Genomic DNA, 10970 nt, shown 5'->3' with positions numbered 1-10970 from the left:
GGGACTGCTGGGGAGATAGAGCGGACAGGCAGGAAATGGTTAATGGGAGGAGAGGAGCAAAGAAAGCAGAGACTGCAGTGGGGCATTAAGACAGTCACGGAAATGAGAAGATCTAAGGCGAGCTAGAGTGCGCACTATGCAGGGTGCGCAGAGGAATTTAAGGAAATATTTAAGCTAAAGGGACAGAAGCTGAGCTGTTAGTACAAGCTAAAGAGCTTTGAGACAGTAAGGATCTGCTGGAATGCAAACAGCACAGCATCAAGGGGAGAACTCGGGATGAGACTGTGGTGGGGGCGGGGGGGAGAAGATGTCTGTGTTTTAAATCAGCAGGGGAGATTCCTCCCGAATCCAGAATTCAGGAATCAGCAAAAGTGATAATCAGTGCTGCAGACTCAAGACAAAGCTGCCCTAGCGGGTCTGAGGGAGCACACAGGAGCCCAGGGCTGGACCAGCCAATCAAGAGACACAGGCCAGGGCCTCAGGGGCATTGGAAATTTCAGTGTGAGCTAAGTTCACCAGCTTTTCTTGCCTCCTCATTAGCTGTAGTGCTAAGCCACCCTTCAGCTACCAAACCCTTTCTGTTTCTTCAAGTGCTTCCACTTTCTCCCCTGTCCTGACACAGCTAGTCCCCCATCCGCTCAGGAGTGGCAGGTCTCTTGTCTGTTCAGTTGGATCAGCGTAGCTTTGAGTCCTGTTTTCAGCGTTTCAGTTTTTAATGCTGACACTCCTGTGAGCACTATCCCAGGAGGTCTCTGCAGATGCTCGAGGCAGGAAGGAGAAGGAGCCGCAAAGATGAACGTCTATATATTTACTGTAATATTATTCCAATAAGTGCATTGATTCCATTAGCTCGCAGTTGTGTGGACAGTGTTTATCTGACGATCCTGCCAATAAATTGTCATTGAACTGGGAACAGAGAAAAGGTAATAATGGAGAGGGCATGATCATCTGGTGTGGAGACCCTGTGCTGCACTGGAGCCTGTGCCTCTGATGTGTGTTTACAATTCGTCACCCCTTGGAATGGGGTAGCAGTCATGGAAGTGCAATCCTCCTTCCCAGCTGGAGGGTGGGGAGGGGGCTTGGCTATTGTCAATTAGCATAGATTGGCTAAAGGTAATGGTGTGGCCGCAGCTTATACCAGCTCAGGCTTTGGTCTGAAAACAGCTGCAAACCCACTTTTCCACTGTCCAAGTGCAGCCTGGCCTGGGCCTTGGCTGACAACAAATACAGAGATTACAGTTTAGAACTAAACAAAACAATGTTTTAATTTTACACTGGCTATCTATCTATCTATCTATCTATTAATCCCTGGAGGTTGCACAGTGATGGGATCTGTGGCTTACTCAAAATGTCCTGTACCAAAGGGACGCAACAAGCTTTGTGAGAAAGCTGGTGTTTAATTCTGCTCATGGAATAGGGTTTTCTTGCAAACTCTGGGCTTGATCTGGAGACATAATAAAACTCTTTGCTTTAAGCCCTTTGTTCATATCTCTCTTGAAGCTCCCCCAGCTTGAATTACATGGGCCATGGATCTGAATTGCGTGGAAGTGCTGCAGCACGAGAGGAACTTATGCCCCAGGGCAAATCTCCACTGAGCTAGTACCATCTGCAAGTTTCTTCATTCCTTAAAGTTAGGTTGCTGTTTTTTCCCATGGTGATGCACACAGTCACATACAATGCTTCCCAGATGCTGCAGAGATCACGAGTGCTGTCGCCATGTGGACCGGATGATTGTTTATGCAAGTCCCCTCAAGCCATACTTTTTATATATGTCCCCTTACTACTTCTGAAATCTGCTCCTACCAGGACTGGCTAGTAGGTTTGAGCTGAGGCATGGGCTGGTTGGTTCATGGAACTGGTAAGGGAACATGGAACCATTCTGCTTCACTGCCAAGCTCTCGGGAGGAACTGGTGTTGCTTTAGGATGCTGCTATGTAAAAAATGTTACGTGGTCTTGGTTCAGTTCCTAGTATTGCTTCTATTTGTCCCCTGTTGGGCCAAAACATCTCAAGGACTTAAGGAGCCACAGCGAATGAAGTCCTTTCTCACCCCTAGAGCAGCATCTCTCCAACAGGGCTGAGGCACTTTGATGTGCCATCATGGGAGAGACTTACACCTACTGGTGGTGTCTGTGCTACCTGTTAGAGGGGTAAGTACTAGCAGAGCCAGTGTGTATACACCTCTGCAGTGGCCCTGGGAGTGACTCACTGATTAAATCGCATAACCCCACTGCAAGGTAAATCACGGTCTTTTCCAGGTGCAGGCACTCCTGATCTGACCGGGATTGCCCAGCCGGTCCCAGAAAACCTCCTCCTTGGAGGTAGGAATAGGGTTCAAAAGTTCCTGGCTTGTATTCATCACTAGCTTACACTATCTTTTGGAGAGGGTAGTGTACTCTAGTCAGTCTCCAGAGCTACTAATCCCAGTTTCTTTCCGCCAGATTAAAGTCACTTAAAAACAGACTGATGCTAGCGGATCAGGGGAGGGAGAAAATCTCCCAGGTTTCAGAGCAGCAATGCCCCTGTGTCTCCAATACCGAGATCAGGCTTGCGTGGACGATCACAGCCCAGCAAAGGCTGAGGGAGAGCTGTGGCAATTCTGACAGCTTTGGGGGGACTTGAATGCCACCTGTGCTTTGCTGGCATTCCCTTTTCTAATTCATTCTCTTTCCCAGCTCCAGCTCAGGCCCAGATCATCCATGCTGGGCAGGCATGTGTTGTGAAGGAAGATAATATCAGCGAACGAGTGTACACTATCCGGGAGGGAGACACCCTGGTCCTGCAGTGTCTGGTTACGGGACACCCACGGCCACAGGTAAGTATTCTGCAATGTCTGTCACCAGCACCCCCCGGGCGCTCTGTTGGGTTTGCTCTAGCCTCTCCTTTGTGGAGGAGGCATGACATTGGGGTTGGTTGGAAAACACTTCTCCCCACTGCCTTTGGTCTTCTGCTTTTTGGAGGTAGGTTCCTCTCCTGACTTCTGGCTTTCTGGGCAGCACCTGCAGCACAACGGCAGCTGCACACAAAGAAAGGAAGGCGGAGGAGCAGAGATAGTAGATGAGTGCTCATCCTCCAGACCTAGGGCTACAGCCTACGCATCCAGATTCCCCTGTAGCTCGCGTACGAGTGGTTGGGAGCACTGTGTTTTGGGAACAGCAGGACCTGAGGTGGAATGCTGCCTGTGTGCTATATATTGGTAGCACAACAGTCTCTCCAGAGCTCCTACCATTCTGATGGGCCAGAATGAACTAAAGACATTTGCTGTGTTTGAATTCAGGGCTGTGTGGGTAACACTGGAGACTTCAGTCCTCTCTCCATAGGACAGGCACAGCTTAGGCCAGGGTTGTGCAAGCTGCCCCTTCACACCTTACCAACACAGGAGCAGGGCTGATCCCCCAGGCTCCATGGCTGCTTCAGCCTTGCATCTCAGCCTAGGCCAGCAAAGGGGATCAGTTATGGGAAACTGGGAGAGGAGCATTTTTTTCATGTGGCACTTGTCCAGGATGAGCTGGACTGAGACCATCAGCTCATTTCATACAGGGCCCGCCAAGCAGCTGCCAGTGGGCAGTAATTTTTGATTGCTGCTGTAGTCAGACCTGTGATGCAGAAGTGAGAGGACTGCAGCAACTGATGTGTGTAAATGATTCCCCAGAGCCAGAGCTAACTCCATCCTTCAGGCCCAAATAACCCTTGGGGAGCCAGTTACTCTGTGAGAGTTCCTCCTGCACCACAGCAGCCTTGCCAGCCACAGGCACTGTTGCTGGTAAACTATCTCTATGCCTGCCAGTCACGGCCTTCCTGCCCTATCCAACAAGGTGCTGCCCGTCTCTGGGGCCTTGGCTGCTAGAAAATGATGAAGGAGATAGCACAGGCCTGCCAAAGAATTCAAGTGAGAAATTATCCAGCAAAATGTCTTGAATATAAAAGCTGGTGACTGTCTGAACCAGGATGATGCCCCTCATGCATCATCGCAGCCCCTGTGGGTGAGCCCCTGGGTAGGCTTTTGGGCACATGGATCACATACACAGTGGGAAGAACCTGGGTGTGTAGAATAGAGGCCTGGAGAGAATGGATGCCCATGCTGCCTGGGAGCACACAGAACACTGAGTGACGTGCAGCTCATGGGTGTTCTGGGCCTGGCAGGACTAAAGAACACTGATGTGCCTACAGAATAATGCTGCACAAGATGATGTGGCATCCCCACACCTACCTGGGTGTAATACTAGCGTGTGCAGAGCACAGATGTGCATGTGGGATGCTGGGCGTGTATGTCCCGAGAGAGCAGGCGAACCTGGAACACTGGCTCACCCTGAGTGGTGCCCACATCCCATCTCTCTCTCCAGCTTCCCCCTCTTTCTTTTCTACTTTGCCCATCTGCAACATCCCTCCTCTCTCCTGCTTTCTCTCTTAGCCCCACTCCCATGCATGCCTCTCTCTCTCCCCCACTACTCTCAATTTGAGCTCTTCTTTCTCTTAGCTCATGTATAACCTCCCTGCGTCTTACGTCTAGGTATTCAAATGTGCAGCCCAACTATTTAAATGAAGTTGAAATGAAAAGGCTGGGGGAAGATTAAAGAGCTGCCTGAAGCGGCTGTGCAAACAAGAGGCTCTGAGATTTGGGGTCCTAAAACAATCTCCTCGTAAGCTTCTCAAGGCTAAATAAATCCATCACAGATGGCCATTAGCTGAGCCAATCTGCCCAGCAGGGGAATGGGCTGTAGAACCTGCCTTCTTTCGAGCAATAGCTCCAGTTCAGCCCTGTGTCAACTGGCTTTGGGCATGGATCAAGGTGCCCACTCCCTCCCAGAGCAGCAGCTCTATTTAACCTAAGATCATAAGTAAATGAACATCCTCTAACTCTCTGCTTTGTGTTCAGCGCAAAATGATCTGATGGCTCTCAGCCCAGCTGCTCGAAGATAGGTGTCCACGCTGCTGGAAGCTACCTTCTTAGCAACTGGTGTTGTTTTGGTGATGTCTTCATTGCAGTCAAAGGCACAGGTGCTAGAACTAGGGGTTGGGGATTCTGCCTCTCCTCCTGGCCTGAAATGGCTTCCATCGTGTGCAGTGTGAGTCAGTGGCTCTCAGCATCCCCACTGTGCAAACTGTCCCACTCAAAAGTGGGACTGTGGTGCCTTTAAGTGTATGCTAGCCAGCTTGCAAAGCAATAGCAATGGCTCCACAGTGGCATGAATGGCAGCTTAAGTCAGCCACTCAGGTACACACCTGTACTCCCAAAGGGGCTTGCACACAGCATGCTGCCATGCCTTCACTACTATTGTTATTCAAGTTAGCCAGGCCAAAGCTAACTCAGGTATGTGTACCAGCGCTGCAGTCACACCTCTGACTGCAGTGTAGACGTACTGTGAGAGCAGAGGCAGCCAGCCAAGGAGACTGAGAGGCCAAGGAACAAATGGGCCAAGGGCAGTGACCTCCTTTACTGCACTCTGGGTTTTGGTGGGGAAAGCTTGCATTGCTGCTGCCTGGGTTGTAGCTTTTATTGGCTATGCAGATTGAACTTGTCTCTCTCAGGGCACATTTCTCCAGGCCTGCAGCACATTGTGAAATGACCTGCAAGTTGGCAGGTGATGTTCTAAGACTAAACGTGGGGGAGGGGGAGGGAGTAAAATAGTTTGAATTCTCATGGACTCCTTTTCTTGTATTACAGTGTGTTTACAACAAAAGAGAGACTCACAAAAAAAACACAAACAAAAAGAGAGACACACAACAGGTTGACAGCAGCAGCTGCATCTAGTGCTTTGGAAGCCAAACAGATTAAATAATCCCATTTATACAATCACAGAAATGTAAGGCTGGAAGGGCTATGGAGCGTGCTGGGGCAGGACCAAATAAGCCTAGACCATCTCTGACAGGTGTGTGTCTCACCTGTTCCTAGATACCACCAATGTTGGGGATTTCCCTACAACCTCCCTAGAAGCCTATTATGGCATTTAACTAGCCGTATCCTTAGAAAGCTTTTCCTGGTATCTAATCTAAATCTCCTGGGCTGCGGATTAAGCCCATTACATTTTGTCCAGCTTCAGTACATCGAGAATGATTGATTGATCACTCTTCTGTATAAAAACCCTTAAAATGTTTGAAGACTGCTATCAGGCCCTGTGTCAGTCCTCTCTTCCTGCTCTAAACATGCCCAGTTTTGTAACCTCTCCTCATAGTCAAGTTTTCTTTATTTATTAATGATTTCTATTGCTGTCCTCTGGAGTTTCTCCAGCATTTCCTCACCCTTTTCTTGGGTATGGTGTGCAGAATAGGACAGTACTCCAGCTGAAGCCCCACCAGTGCCAAGGAGAATTTAATAATTACCTCTCATCTTTTCTGTCTGACACTGATTAATACATCTCAAAATATTAGCCTTTTTCTCAACTGCATCGCATTGTTAACTCATCTGTTCAGTTTGTGAGCCACAGTAGCCCCTTTTTCAGCAGGAATTCTGCCTAGCCCGTCACGCTCCACTTTGTAGTTGTACATTTGGTCTTGTTTTAACCTTGCTAGATGTAGTGCATGACTGAAGCAAAATAGGAATTAGCCTTCTTGATGTCATCAGTTATTAGCTTTTCTTCCCAGTTAAGTAGGGCCACAGCTACACAGCCAAATTATTTTGAGATAAAAGCTGTTATTTTGAAATAACTTTGCTGTTGTCTACACTACACACATGCTACTTCAAAATAAATTCAAATTAGCGGGTGCATTATTTTCAGATAGATAAACCTCATTGCAGGAGCGATAGTGCCTATTTTGAAATAGCTATTTCGAAATAGGTGCTGTTAAGACATGGGATAGTGCTCATTTCGAAATAAGCACTATGCCCTGTCTTAACAGCACCTATGTTGAAATAAGCGCTGTGTGTGCAGGCTCTATTGTATTTCACAATAGCTACGTTTTAGTGTAGTAGCCCTAGTTCAAAATAGCTATTTTGGAATAGCTTATTGCGAAATAAGGCTGCTGTGTAGACAAGAGGACCTACAACTGCCTTGGTCTTCCACTTACCTTTTATGTATTTAAAACCCTCTTCATATTGCTTTGTAAGTCTCTTGCCAGGTGTACCTCATTTTGTGCCTGAGGTCTGGTTTACATTAAAAAGTTGGGTTAGCATCTCTCAAGGGTGTGAAAAATCCACACTTCTGAGTGACTCAGTCTGAATTAGCTCTGGTGTAGACGGTGCTAGTTCAATGGAAGAATTGGGTAAGTGTCCTCCCATTTCCCCTGCATTGCTGTTCCAGTGGCACAATTGCAGCATTTCAAGTCTAGGCAAGCCCTTAACCTTTGATTTTTGTCCCTTCTTGCTTGTGCTTTTTGCACCTCTCCTCAGCAATTCATCCATATTTCTACTTTTGGTGAGGTTCCGCTTTGATTTTTCCAATAATTAAAGAGCTCCTGAAGGAGCTATATTGGCTTCCTACTGGTCTTCTCATCTTTCTCTTGCATCAGAATAGTTTGCTGTTGTGCCTTTAATATTGTCTCTCTTTGAGAAACTGCCAGCTCTCCTGAACTTCTTTAGCCGTTAGATTTTCTGCCCATGGGACCTTTCCTACCAGTTTTTTGAGTTTGTTAAAATTTGCTTTTTTGAAGTCCATTGTTTTGTTCACTCGTTTCTTTTGTTGCAATCATGCAATCAGTCATTCTGTGATCACTTTTCCTCAAATTGCCCTCCACCTTCAGATTTATAACTGATAGTGTGCATCAAAGCCTAAATTGGGCGTCCCTGGGGTTATCTCCTCCACTTTCTGAAACAGAAAATTGCCTCCAGTGCATTCCAAACAGTTTCTGGGAACGTGTTCTGTTGTATTACTTTGCCAAGGGATGTCTGGATAGCAAAATCCCCCATTTGTATGGGGTCTTAGAAATCTCCAGAGCGCAATGTGGTCTGTGTGTGTTTGTTCTCCATTGACTGGAGAATGATTAAAAGACACCAAGTGAAGAGGTGCTAATAGCTTTGTAGTTAGCTGCCTGCAAGACCCTCTCTCTCCTGGCCATGTATGCTTGGCTGGCTATCCCACTTATGCCCTCTTTTCACTCAGGGATCAGCACAGAAAGCCCTGTGTCTGCTAGCCTAGCTCTAAGCAAACTGGGATTGGGAAAGATTTTGTGCCGGCTGAGTGACTGGACCAGGACTGAGGAAATGTGGTGCCTGTTTGCAAATGGAAAGGGGAGTTCAATGGCAGGGGAACACAGAGCAAGATGGGAGGAATTGTTACAAGAACTGCAAGATGGGGGTTGCAGTGGGGCACTAGTGTGGTGGCAGCTGGTGATGGGCGCTTGCAGGCATCTGGTAGGGGCATTTTGGGATCATCTGCCAAGGGGTGTGCCTGACTGTGTGGGTAGAGGGTGGGTGCTGCTGTAATCAGGGATCTTAGAGCTGGGCCACAGCTCTTAGTCTACCTGTGTAGCCTTTTGCTGTGTTTGCCTCCCTCTCTCTCCCATTCCCCTGCAGGTGAGGTGGACCAAAACTGCTGGCAGTGCCTCGGACAAATTCCAGGAGACGTCAGTGTTTAACGAGACCCTTCGGATTGAGAAGATCCAGAGGCTGCAGGGAGGCCGCTATTACTGTAAAGCAGAGAATGGGGTTGGGGTCCCTGCCATCAAGTCCATTCGAGTAGATGTGCAGTGTAAGTCATTTAGCGGCAGCCCAGAGCATCCCACAGCTCTACTGTGTGTCTGTAAAGAACTGTGTGGCCAGCAGGACTCTATATTGACTAGAACCAGACTCATCCCCATAGGGACAAGGGGAAAATTGGGAACCAAGTGGGACCTCCAGAGGTCCCTTCCCCCTGGGATGTTAGACCCTTGGCAGGGCAGCATGACTTTGTCTGTCTCAGCCAACCCATGATCCCATCCAAGGGTCCCCAGTGATTGCTTGGGAAATGGGGCTGTTTGTGAACAGCTTCTGCTCCCTTCTGTTTTCCTACTTTTTGACATTGACTTGCTCTCCACTTGAAATTGGATCCACCTCAGATGCCTGGGACACGCCAGAAACCATTGCACTGATTGCCACTGTGCTTCACCTGAAGCACTGTCAAAACTGAGCAAAGGATCCTGGGATGCCCCTGAAGAGGTTGAATTGTGAATGTCTCTAAATACAGGGTGAGCATAAGAGGGAAACGAAGAACCCCTCAATGCAAGCAATAAAGGAGGAGATCTAATGTGGGACCTTCTGGCCCTTTACTGCTCTAGCTGGATGCCTTTCACCTTGGAGATTCCATTTATTACCCCTTGAGGAGGCAACACTTATACATGGCCTGTTGTGGCCAGACGTTAGGAAGGTCAGAATGGGATTGTGCTGCTGTCAGGTGGATACCTCCTTGTGGGAGAGCTCAAAGACCTGGGACCTAGCATAATTTTGAGGAACTTTTACTTGGCAGACACTTTCTGCCAAGGGGAGAACAGACAGGCATGCTTTAGCACAGACTCTGTCAAGCTGATTCCAGGCATGGTGGGAATTATGCTCATCGCCTGGCACCATCAACTAAGGTGGTTCCCTCCAAATCCTGGTGGCACCAAACCAAGGCCCTTGCTCACTTCAGTTCTGAGAGGCTAGTTAAACATAGTTAGTTAAAATTTGTGTTAGAGGTGGATCTGAGGGGTCTGAGCACCCTCAAAACTTTTTGAGAGTCAGGATCCCAAGTGCAGCTCAGGCAGGTTCTGATTTTAAATCAGCTGTGCCTTTTGCCTTCTGCTTTGATTTGAGTTTCTCTTCTCCTCCCTCACCTTGCCCCATTGCTTTACCCCACTGGGCAGTGTTGGGTGACCATCGTCGTATTGCTTAGACAGGGGCCACGTGTAAGTCCTCCTGCAGCTAATGATTCTGTGAGAGGAATCATCTTTGCTCTGTGGATTCCAGCTGCCTTTGTTCTGAGAAGTTCCCAAACCATTAGGAGTTCTTGACTTGTCCAACCTTCCCCTTTCAGATCTACAGTTCAGGCATTTAATTGCTCCCTAGAATGAGAACTTGGTTTTCTCAGCCAATGGCATAGCAGCCTGTCTGGGCTCTGTGTCTTTAGGAATGGGCTTGTGGGAAGAATCTCGCATGATAGGAACATTGTAAGTTGGGGGGGGGGCTTTGCTTTGGGGGGTGCACTTTGGAAGTAGAGTGATGTAGAGTCCTGTTGTTCCTCATGCATCTCTGACCTTTAGAACTGTGGGGTCAATGGGGTGGCCAAGGGCTTTCTGATACTAACATCTACTCCGCACATGGACTTGGTAATGCATCTCTTTTCTGTTTGCTTGTTTTCTGGGAGAAGTCTGCCGTCTTTCTGTATTTGCTATATATGAAAGGGAGCAGTAGTCAGCTGAGGGTCAGCAGGGTCAGCCATTAGCTGTCTGAGCCAGAATTTCAGACCATACCGTTCTGTCCCTCCCTCTAATACATAATTGGAAATAGTCCCCATAATCTCAGTGTTGCCTTTAGTTTCAGTGTCCTCAGCGGCCAGCCCTGCGTGCTCTGGAACATGGAGTATGCTATCCTGCGGACTGCATGGGGCCATCCACTAGGTGCATGCAGATTGTTCCAAGTAGGAGTGAGTGATCCCACTGTCTTGGGCCAGAGTTGGAAGGCTGACTGCTCTGTCCTGGTTTGGGGAGGGCTGGGCATTGTCTCTCTCTCTCTCTTAGGTCAAGATCAGATGGATCTTGGAAAGGGCAAAACGCAAACATGCTATGGGTCACATCCATCCTTAAGGTCGCTTTCCTGAAGTCAGGGAGTTGCACCCAGTATGGATTTGGCTCTGTCTTGCTTAGCACATGCCTATCCTGATCCTGAGGGCAATTTTTTCCTGCTAGAACGAAGCTCTAACCTGACTTGAAGACTGAAGCCCTAAAGAGGCCAAGTCTCACAGATGCAGAGAGTGGGCTGTTATTTACACTGCCAGATCTTTCAGAGCTTCCTATCCTTTGACTGACACCGAAAGAAGTCTTCCCTTGAAGAGAAAGCAAGGCAGCGTGTGGCTGAGTATTGGT

The 10970-nt window shown here is 48.2% G+C and overlaps 1 protein-coding gene across 1 annotated transcript in view; it reads left to right on the top strand.

Annotated features, from left to right (window-relative positions):
• Positions 1-276: 276 nt before the first annotated feature.
• The window catches only part of MDGA1 (MAM domain containing glycosylphosphatidylinositol anchor 1), a 134603-nt gene continuing 123909 nt past the window's right edge, over positions 277-10970 (top strand). Inside the window, exons 1-4 of the mRNA XM_074988402.1 lie at positions 277-287; positions 1030-1088; positions 2675-2814; positions 8449-8623. Coding sequence (XP_074844503.1) covers positions 277-287; positions 1030-1088; positions 2675-2814; positions 8449-8623 — 385 coding nt within the window. The remainder of the gene's footprint in view (positions 288-1029; positions 1089-2674; positions 2815-8448; positions 8624-10970) is intronic.

Source organism: Carettochelys insculpta, chromosome 3 (genome assembly GCF_033958435.1).
Source record: "Carettochelys insculpta isolate YL-2023 chromosome 3, ASM3395843v1, whole genome shotgun sequence".
NCBI classification, from domain to species: Eukaryota; Metazoa; Chordata; order Testudines; family Carettochelyidae; genus Carettochelys; species Carettochelys insculpta.
This window is presented reverse-complemented; position numbering and strand designations above follow the sequence as displayed.